General features: G+C 59.9%; 3 protein-coding genes across 4 annotated transcripts; 2 read left to right on the top strand and 1 right to left on the bottom strand.

Moving 5' to 3' along the window:
- The first annotated feature begins 263 nt into the window (after positions 1-263).
- On the top strand, positions 264-13,001 carry SURF4 (surfeit 4). The gene is made up of 6 exons (XM_043566868.1): positions 264-536; positions 7,653-7,839; positions 8,525-8,601; positions 9,202-9,245; positions 9,755-9,941; positions 10,630-13,001. Exons 1-6 carry the CDS (start codon positions 489-491, stop codon positions 10,894-10,896), a joined length of 810 nt encoding a protein of 269 aa, XP_043422803.1. The 5' UTR covers positions 264-488; the 3' UTR covers positions 10,897-13,001.
- Positions 12,861-17,465, bottom strand: SURF2 (surfeit 2). The gene is made up of 6 exons (XM_043566871.1): positions 17,355-17,465; positions 17,115-17,269; positions 16,338-16,441; positions 14,216-14,404; positions 13,868-14,034; positions 12,861-13,455 (listed from the first exon to the last, which is right to left on the bottom strand). The coding sequence occupies exons 1-6, from the start codon at positions 17,430-17,432 to the stop codon at positions 13,375-13,377; spliced, it is 774 nt and encodes a 257-aa protein (XP_043422806.1). The 5' UTR covers positions 17,433-17,465; the 3' UTR covers positions 12,861-13,374.
- LOC122475151 (surfeit locus protein 1) lies at positions 17,431-21,080 on the top strand. Of its 2 annotated transcripts, none has more exons than XM_043566867.1 (9): positions 17,431-17,607; positions 17,712-17,763; positions 18,591-18,724; positions 19,063-19,145; positions 19,630-19,821; positions 20,094-20,166; positions 20,254-20,416; positions 20,722-20,803; positions 20,903-21,080. In XM_043566867.1, the coding sequence occupies exons 1-9, from the start codon at positions 17,431-17,433 to the stop codon at positions 20,970-20,972; spliced, it is 1,026 nt and encodes a 341-aa protein (XP_043422802.1). In that variant the 3' UTR covers positions 20,973-21,080. The 2 variants fall into 2 exon arrangements, with proteins under 2 accessions (XP_043422802.1, XP_043422801.1); XM_043566866.1 differs by having other exon boundaries at positions 18,573-18,724.
- Positions 21,081-21,168: the final 88 nt, after the last annotated feature.

The raw sequence follows: 21,168 nt of genomic DNA, 5'->3' as shown, positions 1-21,168 counted from the left end.
CTCAGCCCCAGGTGCGCCTGCCTGAACAGTGCACGCGCGGGCAGGGGCGGGGGGGGGGAGGGGGCTCCGACACGCCCCTCCAGCGGGGTGGCTTGGGAGCGCTCGGCGGGCGGGGCCTGAGAACGTGGCAGGCGGGGCCTGAGAGCGCGGAGGGCGGGGCCGGGCGGGGCCGCCCGGGCCAGGGCGCGGCGGGCGAGGCCCCAGCGCGGTGGGCGGGGCTGCCGGCGCCAGAACACGGCGGGCGGAGCCTCGATCGCGGCGGACGGGGCGGCGGCGGGCGGCGCGCGGCCCCTTTAAGGCGCGGCCGGGGCGGGCCCGCCGGCGCGGCCCCTTTAAGGCTTGGCCTACGTGGCAGCCGCTGGAGCCGCGGACGAGGAGCGAGGCCGGCCGCCGGGCACTTCCTGTGGAGGCCGCACCGGGCGCGGGCGCCGACGGGCCGAGCGCCGAGCGAGCGAGGGAGCGAGCGAGCCGAGCCTCCCGCCGCCGCCATGGGCCAGAACGACCTGATGGGCACGGCCGAGGACTTCGCCGACCAGGTGCGGCCTGCGGCCCGACCGGGCCTCCTGCCCCGGCCCCGAGGCCCCTCCCGCGCGTCCCCTCCGACTCCCCCTCCGGGCCTCGGCCCCGAGCCCTCTGCGCTCCCAGAGTCGGGCCCCCGGTCCCCGGCCCCCGAGGGCCGCCCCTGGGTCTGCGCCGCGTCCTCACCCCTCCCGAGCCCGCCGGAGAATCGCGCCCCCTCCCCCAACCGGGGCATTCCTCTCCGGGGCTGGTCGCCTTCCCGACCCGGGGCTCCCCGAAACCCGGCCTGCCCTTGTCGCCGCCTCCCCGCCAGGGCTCCGGGTGGGTTCTCGGGCCCGTGCTTCGGCACCCGGGTCGGTGAGCCGCCCCCCCCCCCCCCCCAGCCTGGCCGGCCCCAGGAGGTGAGGGGTGTGAGGGGCCGCCTCGCCCGGTCCCGAGAAAGGAGCCCGAGGCCTGGGGGCTGGGGGGCGCTGCGGGTTTGGGCCGAGTCTGGCTACTGGGGAGCGTTCTGTCCGAATCGAACTGTTGGGGTGGTCCCTGCACGCTTCTCCTTTCACTGGCACTCTTAGGGGGCGGGGTGGGGAGCTGTGATCCTGAACGGGGGTTGGTCAGAAAGGAGGCCTGGGGGTCCTCCCAGAGGAAAGGGGGCGCCCTGGTATGTACCCCAACTACAGAAAGCAACCGCACTTTTCTTCTGTTACTATTTCCCAGATGTGTTGGACTCATGGGGTCCCTTTGACCCTCCCAGCATTTTCCCTCCCTGTTTGGACTCTGCCCTGGGACTGAATTGGATGGGTATCAGTACACAAACCTGGGAGGAGGGGAAGCCTATCTTCCTGGGTTTTTTTTTTTTTTTTTTTTTTTTTTTTTTTTTTTCTTCCCTGAGTGTACAGGTGGCATTCTGACCACGGGGGAAGCTCTTGAAACAGGCAGTTGACACAGACCAGATGGACAGAATCAGATCCTAGAAAGGGGAAAGGACGGAGCTTCCTGGCGATTTTCATCGAGCTTTGATTATTTAGTGTACCTTTTGCCTGTGAAAGTGTCCCCTTACGTCTACAGATGATCAGCCTTATCCCTGCAGGCAGAGCCACGTCTGGCCCACTGGCCATTTCTTTCCCTTGTGCACTTAACGGGTTTGTGGTTTTTGCCGGACTTAAAAGTAGTGAGGTTACATTTTTTATTTTTATGGGGTGGTATTGAGTAACGAAACTCTGAAGTTTGGGTTTATGGGAAGGCTTGTACGCGTTTGTGTGAGTTAGGAACACAAATGCGTGTGTTCTGATCTGGCATGGGCGAGCTCGATCTTCCCTTGTTCCCCTTGAGGGGTGCCGTCTGTAGTGTGGTCTGGTAGCGGGGTTTTCCATTGCACCACTCTCCTGTGAGCTGGTATTTGAGAACCAGCTTGCGGGGGGGGGGGGGGGGGGCGGCGGGGAAAGTGTGTCCATTTGAAAAAATAGTTTTTGCTAAGGTCACGATTTTGTGTTTAAAGACCTTTTAAAAATCGTATCCTTCATAAACACAATTCATATCAAAAGCTCTCAAGAACCACGTAGGCCTTCCCTGTCCATTTTTCAATGGTTTTAGTGACCGGATTGCACTTCCCCAAGTAGCAACTCCCTGAGAAGATGGCTCCTTTGAGCCACGGGGACCGTGAGAGCTCTGCACACTCACTCTTCAGTCCGGAGAACCCTGATTTTGCAAGTGCATTTCATAACCAAATCTAGATAAAATGTCTCTAACCAAGCTGGTGCCAACTATCAAACGATCAGCTTTCCTACAGAAAAAAAAAAAAAGCTCAAAATCTCTATATGTAATCTTTTCTTCTTTTTCTCCCTGCATTTGGTTTAAATCAAAGAAGCAGGATCTTGGAACCTGAAAGGCCCTTCAGGCAGACACACAGTCTGGCTGCACCTAAGTTACTGGTGGCAAAGATGGCCTGCTGGGGCTTCTGGACTGGCCTGGGGCACAGCCCCGGGGGGAACCCCAGACTCCGACCTCAAAGCTAGTGCCACATACTATGAGCTTCCGAGGCCTGGTGTTCTCCTGGCACAAATGGAGGGGAAAGGGCCTGCCTGCATCACAGTCAAACACCCAAAGTGGCCCAGGGCTGCCTCTTGTCAGGCAGTGTGGGCTCCTGCTGTCAGTCTATCAGGGCCAGGGCCCACCTTGGTGGTGGCAGCGGGTGTCAGAAGACCCCTCCACGCCCTTTTGTGGGTGACTCAGAGGGCAGTGGCCCTCATGCTCTCCAAAACCAAAGTCGGGAGCGTCTTCTGCTCGGGCAGGCGGGACGTGGGCACATAAGAGGGTGCAGAGCCCAAGTGACGGCTTCCCGTGGGTAGTAATCTGGCCAGGCTGGGGTGCCGCTTTAACATTTATCCACACGATATTCAAACAAAGCTGCCAATAATAAAGGTGTTGGAGTCCAGGCTTTTAAAATGAAAATGATCTCATTTGAAGGGCGTGGGGGAATATTGTCAAAGTCACTGATCAGTAACACGACAGACCCATTTTGTCAAACCCTGTCTTCAGAAAACGAAAGCAAAACTCAAGTGACAGGTGTTAACCAGGAAATCTAGGTTGCTGGAGTGGGACCTATAAAGCCTGCGTGTCCCCCAGTAGTTATGATAAGAGACACTAACTCTGGGCCAGGTCCTCCACGCTTAGTACTTTGTTACCCTCTGGACCGCGTGAGGATGGCCACAGTGCCTCTGTCTTCAGGTGTGGAGAGGGCGGTCTTGCATGGAGGGAGGTAGGCTGAAGTTCTGAGTCCACATCTTGGTACCAAAGGCTGGGCTCCTCGCCTCCTGGCTGTCCTGCAGCCTCCCCTTGAGGCCCGCAGAGGTCAGAGCACAGGGTCAGCTGTCCCGTTCATTCTGACTGGCCGGCTCATCCAGAGCTACATACATCTCTGGCATCGGGCTCCTTGCCCCTGGCGGCCAGGAGGCCAGGCGCTTAGAGAAAACGCTGAGCGTGCCCTCTGCAGGAGCTAGGCATTCGGAAGCCATCTGAGACCAGGTCAGGAGGGGCCAGAGACTAACAAACTCAGCAATCCAAAATTACGTCCGGGTCCTGAAGCCGGTGCTCGCTGCCCTTCGGCAGAGCGTAATTGCAAGCACATCTGCACCAGTAAATGGGAATATTAACACCTACTGGGTTCGGCCTGACGGCTCATCTGTCACCAGGGTGACAGATAAGCTGCATGGGGCCTGCTGTCCCCTGTGGCCTTTGGGGTTTTTCCCTGTCTTTTGGCATGATGGAGCCATCCTGGGAGCCTGTGCCCAGGAGCTCCCCTGGGCCTCTGGTCCAGCGTTGGGTAGCTCGGATGGCCCGACAGAACGTGAGTGGGCACACCTGCTCCCCGAGTGTTAGGGCTCTGGATTAACCGTGTGTGGACGGCCATTGGGTATGAGTGGGGCTCTCGTAACAGTGATGGGTTCTGAGCATCATTTTCCTGTTCCTCTGCTCTGTGTCCCCCTCCCTGCCGGGGCTTCCTGCCTTGTACCATCAGGAGTGAGGAGAGAAGGCAAAGAGGGCGCATTCTTTCCTGCTTGCCCTAAGAAGAGCCATCCCGCCTCTTCCGGGGAGCGGGGTGGAGACACGGGGGGCACTGGTCAGCAAGGCTTCTGGAAAGTGAAGCACAGCTGTGTTCTCCTCCATGTGATTTGTTGCTACTCTCCTATGGTTAGGCTCTTAGTCACGTGGATTTCTGGTACGGAAGCCAGGCCATCCCTAGGACCAGTCGACACTTGTTCCTGTACTTGGAGGTGCAGCGTGAACCCACACAGCAGCACCCCGGGAGACCTGCCGGGGGAGTTCTGGGGTCATGGTGAATGCCCATGTGTGAGTCATCGAACTCTTGCTCTGGCCCTGACTCAGCCTGATGTGAGGGAGGCTGTCTGGCCACAAGTTCTAATCTTCTGGGATGTGGAGGCTTGAAGTGGCCCTTGAGAAGGGCAGCCCCAGTCCCTGCGACCAGATGGTCTCATGCCCTTTTTTGCTTCCTCAGAGTTCCCAACCAAGAATTGCAGACAGCTTTCCTCAAGTCCCTTCTGTCCTCAGTACTCAGACAAAGTAGCTTTTCTGTGTCATGTGAGAGCTGCAGGTGGCTGTGTGACATGATCACTGTATTCTCAGAGTTAGGTTTCTTAAACCCCCTCTAAAATCAAAATCATAACCCTTCGTAAATAAATCTCAACTTTCCGTATTTCATAAGTCACCCAGGTCCTGTCATCGCTTGTGAACCGCACCCTGCTTGACGGTGAGCTTCTTGGAGGTTCCAGTGAAAAGCCTGCCCCACGCAGGCTAACCGTCCTCTCCTGTGGCCTGGCCTGCCCCTGCTTGCTGCCCGCTTCCGGCTTTCCCTCCACGATTCTGTCCCAGGCGTGGCCGTCGTGGGTCTCCGTGTCCCCAACGGGCAGTGCCCAGCCCCTGGCCCGCAGGACCCGTTGCACAAGCACGGGACAGGGGACTGCTCCCGGGCTCCCGCGTGCTGCCGGATGCCTGCCTCAGGGGCTCTTCTCTGCTGTGCCAGGAGGATGCGGTCCCCAGACGCCTGACGTGGGTTCAGTGGCCGAGTCTGAATCGCTGTAACCAGCACGCATTCGGAGAATCCGAGTAAAATTGGGTCTGGCCTCGTATTGAAACAGTTTTTTTTCTTTCCTGTTGAGTCCAAACAGGTGCTTATTAGAGGCTGGCTGGTTTAAAGAGGTTCTGGAGCAACCTGGCTTGCAAAATACAGCCGACCCGTAGCCTGAACCACATCCAATTTGGAAATAACCTGAATTTTGGCTCCCCCCCCACCCCCCCAAAGCACAGAGCTGTTTGTCTCCTCAGCCTGTCTCACGGGGAAGGGAGAGTCTCCCTGTTGCTCTTTAATCCTCTTGACCCAGACACTCAAATTAGGCGTACAGACTCATCACGGAAGCTCTTAAACACTGCCTGTGTCTCTTGGGCCGGGCTGTGGAGCAGAGCGCGTGTTAAGCGGGGTGCTTCATGGGTGAGGAGGCTTAGAATGAAGGCCAAGGGCCCGGGCTTGTTTGCTCCTCACTGGTGAGCACAGCAGGCAGCTTTCAGCTCCAGTTTGGAGGCGGGTCAGGACATGTCCCATGTCTGTCTGCCCCTGCCTTTTGGGGTCAGCCTCCCCCAGAATTGTGCCGCGGCCCCAGCCGTGTCCCTGTGGATTAGACTAGGAACGACTCTACCGCCGACCCCGCTGGGGCTCACGACAGCATTTGGGCCATGAGGCAGAAGCAGCAGGGCCAGTGGTCAGCTGTCCCTCTACCTCCCGGTCTGACGTGGGGGCGTGTGTACCCCGAGTGGACAGACATCCTGTGTGTGCTTTACAGAGACTCCAAAATTTGTAGGGGCATTAAGGTTCTTTCTCCTTCCCTTTTCTCCTCCGCTTATTCAAGTTGGAAAGAACCTTAGACCCACCTGGTTCATTGTCCAGGCGTCGGTCTCTCCCTGTGACCTCTGCCCCCGCTTCGGTGAGGGTCAAGGGCTTGAGCAGGCGTGTGCAGAATCGCCACCTTGGGGCTCAGTCAAGCTTGGGAGATTTGGAGAGAAAGGACACCTGGCTTATAAGGGCTTTCTCCCCGCTCTCCCTCCCACGAGTGCCCGGCTGCCATGGCCCAGCGGAGGGGAGGGGAGGCGAGGCGAGGTGAGGCGAGGCTTCTCTGCTGACTGAGCCCAAGTCGACAAACTGGAGGTTGATCTCAACAGCCAGAGGCTCGTTACTTGCGGCCGAGAGCATCAGCTGTTTCTAGGACTTGAAAGCAACTTTTCAAAAACGCCAATAATTAACAGACTCTTCAGACACACCTTAGCTGGTCCCAGTAAGGTTTCGCCAGCCCTGAGAGGGGCAGTGATGTTCATTTGACTGTCCCTTTGCGGGAGGCCAGACCCACAGATGCCCTTTAGACTCGGCTGCCTGACTCGTCACTCCTGTGGGCGGACTTCCCGGAGAGCCTGCTCTTACCGTGTGCTGTAGGGTTTCCTTCCCTTTGCATTTAGCTTGGATGGTGGGAAAGAGAAAGTGGCTGCAGGGCACCCAAGTGACATTTGTGTCTCCACCCGATATATGTTTCATAACCACGCCGTCGTTAACGGCACACTTTGCACGGAGCAGGAGGAAGTTCTAAATGTGCTTTCTCTCCCTTTGGTGTTCACCAGTGATTTTCTGAACTTGACTCTTCACTGCTATTGAGACCGTTGTGCGTCCATTTGTTAGCATGTCTTTGTAAAAGACTCCAGAGCCTTCTAGCCATTAGCCACACCAGTTCCATGTGTGTGCTCACCGCTGCCCACCCCACCCTGACCAGTCCAGGGCTCTGGGAGGGACTGGGGGTGCGTGCACGGCTGCCAGAGCCTGGCCTCTTCTCTCGCTGCTCGGAGGTTTGGGATAAGCGTAGACACCTGAACTTACCGCTGGTGTACCGTGAGGCCCTCCAGGCCTGGGACCCTGGCTGTCCCCTAAGTGGACTGTCCTCTCAAGAGCGTGCTCAGCCCTCTTCCATCTAGAGTGGGTCTGAGCACCATTGGGGGTGTTGGGAGGCCAAGGCTTAGCCGTGTGTGACCGTGTGTGACTGGCAGGCCAAGCCTCAGCGGGCTGTCTCAGGTCCGTGCAGCTCTCAGGGAGCCCCTCTCCCCTGTGGGGTGCAGTCTGCCCACTTGTGAAACGAGAGGTTCTCGAGGGAGTGGGCGCGGTTCTGTGGCAGTGTCTGGAGGCATTTTTGGCCGTCGCAGCTGGAGGGGGGCTGCCGATGACGTCTGGTGGGTAGAGGCCAGGGGTGCCGCGCGCCCCCCTTTGGTGCCGGTCGGCCTAGGATAAAGACGACTCAGTGCAAATGCTGGGGCGCACGGGAGGGGAGACCGCGGGTGAGCCGGCAGGGCCTCATCGGGGTGATCCTGATCCGCCAGGGCCCTCGCCCGAGCGTCCGCGCGGTGTGTCTTGCGTTGGCCCCTCATTGGGTGACCGTAGTTGGCGCCTACACGCCTGTGCTGACAGGGCGGAGGCTGTCGCCCTGGGGGTCCGAGCCTGATGGGACAGGCGGGCGCAGAGACACACAGGGCAGCACGGGGAGCGGCACCGAGGGTCCCGCAGCCCTCAGCCGGGTCTCTGTGGCCCGCAGTTCCTCCGGGTCACGAAGCAGTACCTGCCCCACGTGGCGCGCCTCTGCCTGATCAGCACGTTCCTGGAGGACGGCGTCCGCATGTGGTTCCAGTGGGGCGAGCAGCGTGACTACATCGACACGACGTGGGGCTGCGGCTACGCGCTGGCCTCCGCCTTTGTGCTCCTCAACCTGCTGGGACAGCTGAGTGAGTGGCCCTGATACGCGCTGGCTTACCTTGTGGGCTGGGACGGCAGGTCACTCGAGGGGCTCCCGGGCCGGCGTTGCCGGTCCTTTCCCCCTCCCTGGCGGGTGGGCCAGGCTTGGGCATTGGTTCTGTGGGCCTTCGGGTGGGTGCTGTGCTCACTGAAGACCGATGACATGGGCCCCGCTCTAAGCGCCTGGACCGGGACGCGGGGGAGACTGGGTGACCCGGGTGGGCCGGAGGGGAGCCAGAGCAGGGGAAACGCAGGGTGTCGGAAAGGATGAATCGGAGGCCGGATTCACATGGGCCGCAGATCTGCTCCCTGGCCGCTGTCTGCTGGCGGCAGCCCCCCTCCCTGTACATTTTGGCGCCGGAAAGGGGCCTGCGCTTCTCAGTCCGTCCTGTAGCTCCCACGGCAGTTTCCACTGCACCACCTGCTCCGGAAAACGGCCCATTCTCTGGAGCAAGGGATCCGTTTTCTAGAACGGTATCTCCGATAAGTAAGGTCCCGTTGACTCGTGTGTGGTCCGTGTCTACGATGAATTCTCCCAGGAGTTGCTCTTTTCTCGGGGCGCGTGGCCGGGCCACCAACCGCGCAGGGCTCAGGTGAGGGCGCCAGGTGCTGTGGCGGCGGCCCTCGCCCGGAACTCGCCCGCGGCCCCCTGAGCCTGGCCCTTCTCCTTTCCAGCCGGCTGCATCCTGGTGTTGAGCAGGAACTTCGTGCAGTACGCCTGCTTTGGGCTCTTTGGAATCATAGCGCTGCAGGTACGCGGGGCTGGGTCTCTTCTCTTCCTTGCCGTGCTTGGGGCGTAGCTTCTGCAAAGGCGTCTCTGAGGATGCGGCTTCACCCCCTTGTGTCTCTGCCTGGGTCTCCCTTTCTTTCCTGAGAAAACACCAGATTTTCCCGAGTGCAGGCTCAGGAGAGCTGGAGAGGATGGGGCCCCTGAAAAGGTGCCAAGCTCTGGGCGCCCGCCTCTTTGCCACCTTCCCGAGTTTCCTCTGATGGGGACAAATGACAGGGTTGGCTGCAGCCAGGACGCTGTCTTATCGTTTTACCTCGTGAACACCCAGCTGGCCGCAGGAGCTGTGTGCACCTGGACCAGAGCTCCCGGGCGCCGTGCCGGCACCTTGCAGGCTGGGTGCTCCCAGGGAACGGTGCTCGTTACGCGGGCCCGGGCTGGTCAGCACACCTCGAGAAATGCTGAGCCTGTGGTTGAACTCGGAGCTGTCCTGGGCTCCCAGACTGTCCCGTGCACCTTACGTCTACGCTTCTGTGGGAGAGATTGCCTACTGCTGTTCTCTAGAAGTCCCAGTGCGTTTGGAAACGTGAGACTCAAGTTTCTGTCTCTTCTCTGTTCCCTTCAGACGATCGCCTACAGCATCCTGTGGGACTTGAAGTTTTTGATGAGGTACGTGCGCTCCACATGCTTACTTTTCATGTCTGTCGACTCAGTAACTAGCAGTCGGGAGTGAACTTCTTGGGGTCCAAGCACTTGGAGTCTGTAGGAGGTGTTGGCAGAGGCTCCCTCCCCCCACAACCCCCCCACCCGCACCCCGGGACACAGGTGAGAATGAAGCTGTCCCTCCCAACCCCATGTTCGTGAGGGAGGGAAGGAGGGCCGGAATGGCAGCACTTGCTCACAGGGACCCAGCTGGTCAACAGCAGGGCCAAAGCCGGGCCGGGTTCCGAGTGTGTTCAGGTTAATGTCACTGTTGGGTGGAACAGACCCGTCTGTCTTCAGCCGTGGAGCGGCTGTGAGTCCTGTGGGCTCACACCCAGCTAGTCCGGCACGGTTTAGAGAGAGGGACCTAAGGGCCCTCCCTTCCTGTGCTCCCGCCGAGGTCTCCCGACCTGGTCTGACGGGCGTGCGTAGTGCCTGCCGAACCCCGGCAACTCAGCTGGCGTTTCTGTCCTCAGGAATCTGGCCCTGGGAGGGGGCCTGTTGCTGCTCCTGGCGGAATCCCGTTCCGAAGGGAAGAGCATGTTCGCAGGCGTCCCCACCATGCGTGAGAGCTCTCCCAAACAGTACATGCAGCTCGGAGGCAGGGTTCTGCTGGTCTTGATGTTCATGACCCTCCTTCACTTTGATGCCAGCTTCTTCTCGGTAAGCGCTCCTGCCTGCGTACGTGGACCTGGGCTCCTGTCCTTCAGAAAGGGCCCCGACCTCTCTTCCCCGCCTGTGCACGGAGCCTAGTCCAGGGGCTGTTGGAAGGAGTCGGCTTAAAGGAGGCAAACGTCGGATCCTACTAAAAGGAGTAAACACCCACCAGCAAGCTCTTAGGGGCCCGGAGCTGACAAAGGAAGTCCAGAGTCTCCCTGACCTCACTGGAGGTCCTGGTGTCCTGTGTGCCGGCCTCCAGGCGGTCCACCCGGGCTCTTTGCAGACCCTTGGTTCTTTAGCTGCCCACTGCTCATACCTTTATCGCGTGCTGTGTGCACGCCGGGTGTCTTGTCCCCGGGAGCTTTACGATGCCCGTCTTTAGAGCTGGCTGGGCGCCCTGGCCGGGAAAAGCTCCCAGGAGGGGCACCTGGCGCCATGGGAGGGGGGAGCCCGCTCCTAAGAAGTAGCGGGGACTACCTGGATGGCTTGGGGGCCCGCAGGCCGGGGCCTGAGTGTGTCCTGGTAAATTGCAGCCTGTTCACCGAAGCCCCTGGCGCCTCCTCTTTATTCCTCACTTGAATGCACACCCCTCTGTGACATCACCTGGACACATACCGCAGTGACAAGGGCAGTTGGAATATCTCTTCTTCCTCACCTTTTTTTTTTTTTTCTTACCTTCTAACCTATGCAGATTCTCCAGAACATCGTGGGCACAGCTCTGATGATTTTAGTGGCCATTGGTTTTAAAACCAAGCTGGCTGCTTTGACTCTTGTCGTCTGGCTGTTTGCCATCAACGTGTATTTCAACGCCTTCTGGACCATTCCTGTCTATAAGCCCATGCATGACTTCCTGAAGTACGATTTCTTCCAGACCATGTCGGTGATCGGAGGCCTGCTCCTTGTGGTGGCCCTGGGCCCCGGGGGCGTCTCCATGGACGAGAAGAAGAAAGAGTGGTAACAGACCCCTTCCCTGCCTGGCTAGGACCCGCGGCCATCGAGGACTGGTTCGGGGTGGATTCGACCAAAATGCCAGCATTTATGTGTCCTCTTTCCTTCCCTCCCTTGGTAAAGGCACAGATGTTTTGAGAATTTATTTGCAGACACCTGAAATTTGGCGGCTAAATCTGCTCTGGACCCACAGCCTGGTACCTGACCACTGGGGTGGGCTGGCTGGGCACAGCGCCTCCCTCCCTCCCCCAGGCACGGCCTCGGCTTCCCACGAGCAGCTTGCTGGGCTGTGGCCTCAGTTCCCGTTTTTGTTTCTGTTTTGTGGGTGGGGGGGGCCTTCAAGCTGTACTGTGAGCAGATACATTTGTGTATCCTTCAAAGCGGTCTCCCTCTTACTGTTTTTTAAGTTTACGTTTTTAGCTAAAACTAAATGATTACGGATGGCCCAGCCCAACGTCACACAGTCAACGTCCTGGGCGTAAGCCTCGCCCACGGCTCCAAGTTGTCCCCGTGCCGCATTGTAACGCTCGCAGGGATGACAACGGCATTTGGACCCAAACCCAAAGAAAGAAGTGGTGCCAGAGGGGCCGCCGAGAGTGCCGTTCACTCGGCACAAAACTGGCTCCGATTGGTGCAGCTCGTTGGGTAGGGTAACCCCCCGGGAGCCTCAGGGCGGGAACGGCGGGGCTAGAAGTCCCCAGGTGCACCTGGAGCCTATGGGGACCCTCGCCCTGACCCTGGCCCGGCCACATGCCTGTGCGCGGACTCCCGTGAGGGGCGTGGGAGGAGCAGCAGCCTCGTGGGGCAGGGCAGCGACGAAGCGGGCTCTCAGACCAGTTACCTCACTCCCGGTCTTCACACCGAGCCTGGGCTGCCGCTGTGGGCTCCCGTGGGCTCGTGTCGGCTCCCGTGGGCTCCGACCTGGCCAAGCGCCCCGCCCGCCTCTCCTTCGGCTGGAGGGACTTTTCCCAAGCTGCGCAGCCGTGACTTACCACTTTCTCAAGGCTGTTGCTTGCTCAGATTTGTCTTTGCTACGCTGAATGCAGCCCAAATTACTTTTTACGATTTGTGATGCCTTACCGATTGGATCTTAATCCTGTATTTAAAGTTTTCTAACATTGCCTTACACTGCGTTTCTCTTCTTGGGGGTGCACGCGCCTGTTGGCTCTTCTCCACTTGTCCGTGCTGTAGCGATTGCCACGAGGGGAGAGTTGGACTGGTCTGTGCCTCCCCCAGTCCTTCCCCAGACCCTTGGGGGGGGGGGGGGTAGCCTGACCAAGCTAGAACGAGGACTGCCTGAAGCTGGTTTCTTTTTTCCTGGTTCATGGCTAGATGTGCAAGCCTGAGGGCATCCCTAGGGATGCCAGGGCCAGTCCTGAGCCAGGATCCACATTTACCAGCCAGACCAGAGCCAGCGTGGGGCAGGGAAGCTGCCCCGCTTTTGCCTCCCAGTGCTCCTAGAGCCTTACTTGGCTCTGCGGCCTGGACCCGCCAGACCTGACGGGAGCGATGGCACCCCTCTCAACACCCCACCTCGTGCCCACGCCTCAGCCCCAGATGTTCCCAACCCCCGCCCATTTGCAAACGCCTCCGGCCTTGGAAAAGCAACAGATGGAGAAGGCTTTTCTACTTGGCCACCCGGATGCTCGCCGCATGGGGTGGTTTCTGACTCCGTGCATCCGCCTCGGGGCCACCTCTCGGTCCACCCCTTTCCCCGTCAGCACAGCACCGCAGTCCCATCAGATGACACTCAGCCACGTCCGTCCCTCTGGGACACCTTTGACAGTTCCAACACCTCTGTTGGTTTGCAGGAACGGTCTGACCCCAGGAGGCCAAGGGGTGCGGTCAGAGGGCACCCTCAATGCTGGAGGAGGTTGCTCAGGCCTCCCCTGGCCCTCGGTGGGCTCATGCGTGGGACAGGGGTAGATGCCTTTGCAGGAAGGAGAAAAAAATACCATCTACCAGTTGGCTTCAGCAAAACCATTTCTGAGAATTTTTTGGCTTTATGTGGGAAATAGGTATAAATCTCATTTTATGCTGTATTTTATATCTTAGTTGTGTTTGGAAACGTTTTGATTTTTGGAAACATCAAAATAAATAACGGCGTTTGTTGTATGCGGCGTCATCCTCTGGTGTTGTCCAGCTGGGGTGGGGCCTGACCAGGCCTCTCCTCGGATGCCCAGCGAGCCAGCCAAACCCTCTAGGCTTTGCCGAGGCCCGCTGAGAAGCCACGTCCAGAGAGAGTGCTTCCCTCGGGGTCCCTGGGGGCTGCTTCCTGGGGATGGGTAAGGTGGCCCTGATGCCAGTGGCACAGACTCCCAGCCCCAGCCCCAGGGACAGCATACGTGAGCGGATGGAGAGGACCCTGAGACACCCACCCCATCGGCTGAGAGGGCGCACAGCAGGCGGCTTGAAGAGGACCCGGGCTCGAGGACCTGAAGGACTCCGGAAAAGCTTTCCACACGTGCTTTTCTCCGGCAGCCGTTTATTAACCTGACTGTTTAAAATTGCTGAAGCTCTTGGGTTTACGGTGGTGACGTCTGAACTTCTTCGCTGAGCCCAACTGTCTCTGGAACACGAACACGGAGCTCCGGTTAGTGAGCCATCCCCGTCCTCTCGGAGGGGCACCCCCAAGTCAGGCCAGCTGTCCACCCGTGGCTTCCCTGAAATGCACCCCCCCCGCCGCCCCCAGCCTCCAGAGAGCTCTGGATCTCCTGTAGACCCGAGGGCGACGGAACCTTGGCCATGGCCTAACAAGGCCCTCCCGCGGGTCCCCTGCAGCGTGCGCCCCAGAGTCCCCTCGGACGGGCTGCAGAGCCCAGCGTCCGTGCGGCAGCCCCTGGCCCCGTCAGGCCAAAGCAGCCTCGGCTTCTAGTTTACTCCCGAAACGTTAGCTTGGCATTTTATCTGCCACAGAAAGGTTCTTTAAACAGATTTTGTGAGGAAACGGAGAACCGTCGGCAGGGGAAGCTGCCACTCACCTTCCGGCGCTTGAGGACCGGCTCCTGGTCCCCTCGCGTCTCTTCTCTGCCCCCAGGGCCCGTCTCTGTCAGGCCCCTTGGCCTCTCGTCCTCCCCCTCGGTCAGAAAGTCCTCAGTGCCGTCCCCGTGTTCAGTCCCTCCCGGGTCCTTTCTGGTGAACAGCTCGGCTGAGAGGGACGGAGGGATGGGCAGTTTTAGGTCCGGGTCACCGTCTGCGCGGGGCTGAGGGAGCGCAGCCGGGGCCGAGGGCCCGAGCACACGACGTGGGAGGGAAGGAGGCTGGAGCCTGCTGGCTGCAGGCTCAGGACAGACTGGACGTCCGGGGGCGGGGGGGCCGGTCCCACTCACGCGGGTACAGGTCTGTCATGCTGTCATCACTGTCACTTGCAGCTGCGCCGTCCTCACCGGACGAAGGTTCCCAGAAGGCTTCTCCCCGGCGAGGCGGCCCGGCGCCGTCCACCTGGTCCTCTCTCCTCCTCCTCCTGTGCAGGAGGCAGGCGGCCACGTACTCCGCGCCCTGCTTCTGACACCTTTCATCTGGGAGATGGGCGGGCACGCCGTGTCTGCCCCCGTCCTCCGGAGCAGACACCAGCTCCACCGGGCCCCCAACCCCCCCCCCCCCCCCCGCCGGTCTGCTGGGTAAAATGTGGTGGTGGGAGGTGCCCTGGCTCAGCTCCTACCAGGAGAGGAGAGGAGGGAGGCCGGTGGCGGCGTGGCGAGGCGTGAGCAGACACAGAGCTGTGCCGGGCCCCAGCCTGGGTGAGAGTGGGAGCTTGGCCGCTGCTGACCCTGCCCAGAGCAGGGGGGGCCGCGAGGAGGCCTCCACACTGTCTTGTGTACAGGGGCCTTGGGGAGGCCGGACGCCCGGCGTGGCGGACACAGACCAAACCCCGATGAGGAGCGGGGTGGCACCAAGGGGCCTGGCTGTTGAAGGTGGCCCTCTGTGGGCGGCGCTCTCCTGTCTCAGGGAGGAGGGGGAGGGGACCGGGCCCTGGCCTCTGATGTCCCCCACCGCCAGGCTCTTCTCTCCTGCCTCATCTCTGCCACTCGCTCTGTGGCCCCACACGGCCTCGGGGCCAGTGGACCCCACACCTGGAGTCCCCTCTCAGAACCCCCGGCCAGATTCCCCGGCTGCCGGGCTCTGGCTCCTCTCGGCTGCTGGTCCCGTGAGCCACACGCTCCAGCATCAGGATGACTCTCTTACTGGGGAAAACCCAGTCCCTCCCTCCCTACCCACACCCAGCAGCCCCCAGGCTCTGTGCCAACGTGGGACCCTTCACGGGTCCTTCACTTTTGCCCGTGGGCGAAGACTGGGCCTCGTTTCTTGTTGGGGAAACAAAGCCTTCAGAGTTCTCTCCCTCATCTTGCCTCTGTCTCCATACCCAGATCCACTGGCTCTGCCCCACCTGGCCCTCTCTTCCCCGTGGGGCTCCCGCCGGCTCTGTCCCCACCTTCCCTTCAGGAGCATTTGAGAAGCGTCTACCATTTCCTCCTTGACACCTCCGTCCCAACACCACCCCGCCTGCTTCTCCCCCTCCTGGGGCTCTTCCTTGGTCAGGCCTGGCCCCGTCCCCTCTTCTGTGGCTCTGTGGACGCAAACGCCACTTAGTGTCAGTGGTGTGCATCATCTGAGCACTGGCCCGTGTCTTCAACAGCCACCTTCCCTGACACACGTTGAAGGGAATGCTTCATTTCCCCACAAAGCCTGTGACTCAGATGCCACTCTCGTAAGCACCCCAGTTCTCGAGCCAGGAATCCGGGAGTCACAGCTGACTTCTTCCTCTCCCTCACCTACTGATTCTACCCACAGAACAGCTGCAATCTGTCCACATCTTCCCTGCCAGCACCTGTAGCCCCGGCCACCGTCACCTTCAGCTGGCTGCACGGCCGCCAAGGGTCCCCTGTTCCACTCCTTCCCACCCCCCACCCCTGCCCTCAAGAGCCACAGTGACCTTGACGCACACAGTGACCGCCAGTCCCTGCTTCAGTCCTTTGTGGCCTCCAAGACCCCTGTGGTCTTGTTCCACCTACCTTGCTGACCCCGACCCCGTCTTGCGTGGTGTCACAGTGGCCATCCTTCAGGACCTCCCACAACCAAGTGTTTTTCTGCCTCTAACCTTGCCGGAATCCTTCCTCTAACGGGAGCACTCTTGCCTCTACTCGCTATGTCCCTAAAGTCTCAGCCCAGAAACCCCGCCTCCCCAGGGCCTCTGCATTAGGCAGGCCTCCTGGTGGCCCTCGGCACAAGACCGCCACAGCACTCACAGTTACGTAGGGGCCCACTGCCTGCTTTATCGCAGTCTCCGCCACCACCCCTCCCCTGGGCTGGGCCGGGTGCACCACCAGCTACTGCCAAAAGCTGACTGAGACACCACTTCTGCCTTCGAGGGCACTGGTCCTGGAGAAGAGCAGGCATGCACCCGAAATACTCGTAAACTGAGGCAGGCTGTGTCTGCCCACGGCTACTTACATTCACGCAGAGCTCTCTGGTACCGCTGGCCCTGGGTGTGCCTCAGCACATGCTCGGGGACCTTGTTGATGTGCCGCAGGGTGAGTCTGCAGAACAGCTGGTGCCTAGGGGACAGGCAAACGTGGGCTGGCAGGGATGTTCACAAGGGTCTGGACCAGTGGCTCTCCAACCACGGCTGCATCTTAGAATGATTCCCAGAGTCTGGCAAGGAAGTCTCCGAAGCAGACTGGGCATCAAGATTCTTAAAGGCTGGAAAACAATTCCACTCCGCAACTGGGGTGGAGAACCAGTGACCCGGACGGACCGTGACCTCTCGGTGTTTACCTGGAACACACCTGGTCATCAGCATCCGCTCCCGCACACGGGAATGCAAGTGAAGACCTGGCTTGGCAAAGTCCTAGATGAACGGAAGCATCCCCCGGCCCCCTCCCTTCAACTAGTGCTGTCAACCGTACACGTTCAGCTACACCAAAGTTCTCCTTAAATACGTGGAACTCACCGCATTCAGAGCCTTAGGTGACAAGCCTCAGCTTTACAAAAAGCAAACACGCACCACGGAGAGGGGGCTCACCGGGGAGCTCTAGCCTGCAACCCGGATGTCCAGTCTCCTAACATCTACCTACGAAGGACGGCGCCAAGCCCTCGAGGAGCGCGCAGCCAACGGGGAGGGGCCGGCGTTCCGAATCCACCTCGCGGCAGCGGCCAGACTCAGCGCTAGGACCTGGCCCCACTCGGGGCCCCTCCCGCGGTACCCGGCCTGCGCCCCCTCCCACGTACGGGTTCTTGGTGCTGGGCACGATGTGCGGTTCGAACTCCGCGTAGTCGAAGGCCGGAGAGGCGCTGACCAACCGCCGGTACTTCTTGCCGCGGGTGTAGACCTGGAGCTCGGGCAGACGGCAGGGCAACTCGTGGCCGGTGAGAGCGCATTTCACCTGCGGGGCGGAGGGCGGGCGAGAGGGTCAGGGGGTGCGGGGGCCGCCCGAGCAGGTCCGCACCTCCTCCTCCGGCCCCGCGGACCTTAGCGGCGCCGGGCTCCAGCCGCAGACTCGGGTGCTCGCGGAGGAAGGCGAGCACTTCGGCCGGCGGCTCGCTCATGGCTCGGCCGCCCTCGGGGCTGGAAGCCGGCGCCGCTCGCACCACGTGGGCCGGGGGCGGGGCTGGGCGGCGCCCCGGAAGCAGACGCCTCTCGGCCCGGAAACGCCGGCGGGGCGGGGAGATGGCGGCGGCGGCGGTGCGGTGGCTGGGGCTTCGCGCTGCGCGGCCGGCGCCGGTGAGCGGGGCGCGGGGCGCGGGGCGGGCACGTGTCGGGCGGGCTGGGGGACCCGGACCCGGACCCGGCCTGGGCCGGCTCAGCCAGCCCCTCGGTCTCCGTAGGCCCCGGCGCGCGCCGTCCGGAGGAGCGTCCTTGCGGTCCCCCTGCGCCCAGGTGAGGACTCGTCCGGGTGTGACCTGGGCACCTGGGAAAAGACGCCCCGCTTTGTAAGGGGTGGGGGGCGGCCGCAGGCACTGAGGAGCTTCGAACTGCCGCCCGAACGCGGGCGTGCCTCTCAGCCGAGGTGGCCCTCGGGCCGGCCCCTCTCGTACTCCCGAGTCACGCCCGGCCGGGGACGGTCCGTCACTTCCCAGCGCCTCAGCGGGCTGAGGAGGGGCCATCCCAAGATTGAAACCGGGTGGCCGGGGCCCTAGACGACAGCACAGCCACGGCGTGCGGGTTGCGCGTGCACGTCCGGCAGGGTAGCGTGCTGAGGAAGAAGGAAGGGTGCTGTAGAACCCTCGCTCCAGGCCTGCTTTTTTACCGTCCGCGACGCCCGAGGTGCCCTCATTTGCTGAGGCTCACACTCTGACCGCTGAATTACACTTTCCCTGTACGTGGTTCCATCTTTAAGTTCACGAGCAGTGAACAAGAGAAGCTGTTGGGAGTGCTCTTGCGAGCCCCTTTCCCGAGTTGGTCGCGCTTCTCTCTCTGCATAGCGGGTGCATCTTAATGCGACGGAGTCCGCGGCAGACTATTCTTGTGTAAAAGGCGGGAGATGGTTACACGAATTACCCAGGATCGGGGTTGGTGGCAAAGGCAGGACTAAGCCCTAGGTCTTGCTTATGCAGTCGGTGAACATCCAGGGAGCGTGCCCGGTGGCCACAGGCCGGTCTGTTCACTCTGGGGCAGTAGTGCTCATGTCTCCTTGAGGAATAGGCTGCTCCAGGTCTATTTGCGGGGGGCTTCTGACTCCACGCCAGGATTGGAAACCTTCCTAGGGTTGCCCTGGAGCCCAAGCAGGTGTGGTGGTTCTGCAGCTGAAGCACCTGCCACCAAAGCGGAGGATGACTCCTTTCTCCAGTGGTTCCTGCTTCTCATTCCTGCGACTGCCTTTGGCCTGGGGACCTGGCAGGTAAATACTGGCTTTGGCGCTGATGGCTCTAGCTTTTTTGCTTTTTTTTTTCTTTTTAATGTTTATTTGAGAGAGAGAGAGAGAGAGAGAGAGAGAGAGAGAGAGAGAGAGAGAGAGCGCGAGCACGCAGGGAGGGGTAGAGAGGGAGGGAAACAATTTGAAGCAGGCTCCAGGCTTTGAGGTGTCAGCAGAGTCAGACACGGGGCTCAATCCCATGAAACGTGAGAGCATGACCTGAGCCGAAGTCAGATGGCTAACCGACTGAGCTACCCAGGCGCCCATGGTGGCTCTGAGCTTTTGCCCTTGTTGCCATCTGCTGGGGTGTGCTGTTTCCACAGGTCCAGCGTCGAAAGTGGAAGCTGAAGCTGATAGCAGAGCTCGAGTCTAGAGTTATGGCTGAGCCCATCCCTCTGCCAGCAGAGTGAGTGTGTGGCTGCCCGCCTGGGACCCGTCTCCCTCAAGGTCGGCAGCGGGGCCTGGCTGCTTCCGCTTGCTCTCCTGACCCTCAGACGGGAGCCCTCGAGAGGAGTTGTCCTAATGAGCTTCCTGACCACCGTTGGGGAGTGGCATGACAGATTTAAAAAGAGATCTGTGACTTGGGGTTTCACCTTTTTTTCCAGGCCCATCGTACCTGTGGGGGCACGGTGCTGATGGGCTCCCTGGAGCAGCAATTCTTACCTGGTGGGTGGGGTGGTGTGCCCTCATGTTGTCTTGACAGGAGAGAACCTTGAAAAAGCATCCTAAGTGATTCTATGGTCTCTACCCCTCATTTTGACCCACTGTCCTGGAGGGACAAGAGCTAGTTTAGGGGAGCAAACTGTGCCTTATTTGTGACGCGCAGGGCTCATAGGCTTTGACCTCCCGCCCAATCTTGTTGGGCCTCACGTCTCCCCACTGCTGTGTAGCCCAATGGAACTGAAGAACCTGGAGTACAGGCCAGTGAAGGTCAGGGGGCACTTTGACCACTCCAAGGAGCTGTACATGATGCCTCGGACGATGGTGGACCCGGCCCGGGAGGCCCGGGAGGCCGGCCGCCTCTCTTCCTCGCCAGAGAGCGGGGCCTACGTCATCACCCCCTTCCACTGCACAGAGCTGGGGTGAGTAGGACCGACAGGCCAGAACTCGGGTTGTGGGAGAGGGTCATTCACTGCTTGGATGTTGCAGGAGGCGGCCCAAGGGAGGAAGCGGAGATGGATAGCCAGGGGCCCTGGATGTCTGTCTTCAGAGTTGGTGTTCTGCCAGTCAGGACACGGGCTGGACAGAGGCAGGCCTTCCCAGGGCACACCTGCTCCTGTTCTCCCGGAGACTACCAGCGTTAACCTTTGTCCAAAAATCCTTCTCCACCTGAGAGCATACTTTGTTACTTCAGAATCACCATCCTGGTAAATAGAGGGTTTGTCCCCAGGAAGAAAGTGAATCCGGATACACGGCAGAAAGGCCAGGTAAGGGGCAAGAACCGTCCTTTTTTGTGAGCAGGGCTCTATAGAAACCACAGGCCTTAAGGAGGAATCTCACATTTTCCTTTCTAGATCGAGGGAGAAGTGGACCTAGTTGGGATGGTGAGGCTGACAGAAACCAGGAAGCCCTTTGTCCCTGAGAACAATCCAGAAAGAAATCACTGGCATTACCGGGACCTGGAGGCCATGGCCAGGCTCACAGGCGCAGACCCCATTTTCATTGATGCTGACTTCAGTACGTTGTGATCAGCCCACCCTAGAAGATCACGTAGCTTTTTTGTAAATACCCCATTCTACCTTCCTTTTAGCCCTGGAAGTTTTCTAGTTATTTCCTGTTAGTTACATCGTAGTATTCGTTGGGAGAAAGGGGAATATCTGTCTGGAAAGAGGCAACCCAGGGTTGGTTACAGGTGAAAGGTATGTACTGAACTTTTGGCCGCGCAAAAATCTAAAAAGCTCTGGCCAAGCCGCTGTAGGGAGAAACTGGTGCTGAGAAGCTGGCGGCATAGCTATTGCGGATTGAGTCCGTTATCTCTGCAGAGAGCACCGTCCCCGGGGGACCCATTGGAGGGCAAACCCGAGTCACTCTGAGGAACGAGCACATGCAATACATCATCACCTGGTGAGTCCCCGATACGCTGTCCCGTGGTGAGTCCGGATCTCTAGTCCCCCCCACCCGCTTCAGAATCCTGACTGTTCATCTTTTTGACTTTGACCCAAGGTATGGACTCTGTGCAGCTACGTCATACCTGTGGTTTAAGAAGTTCCTACGTCGGACTTCTGGTGTGTGAGACTAGCAGATGTAGCCCTTCCCCTAAATTGTCAGGAAGTGGCTGATTTCTGGAGATGTTTTCATGTGGGATCAGCAAGCATTGGCATAAATAAATCTCTGTGCTACGCTCTGTACTGTATCCGTCTTTCTACCTGGGCCACTTACGATCAATGTACAACCTAGACAGCAGGTTTAACTCTACCCTACAACAAATA

Source organism: Prionailurus bengalensis, chromosome D4 (genome assembly GCF_016509475.1).
Source record: "Prionailurus bengalensis isolate Pbe53 chromosome D4, Fcat_Pben_1.1_paternal_pri, whole genome shotgun sequence".
NCBI classification, from domain to species: domain Eukaryota; kingdom Metazoa; phylum Chordata; class Mammalia; order Carnivora; family Felidae; genus Prionailurus; species Prionailurus bengalensis.
The sequence above is the reverse complement of the archived record's forward strand: the minus strand, read 5'-3'. Positions and strand labels throughout refer to the sequence as shown.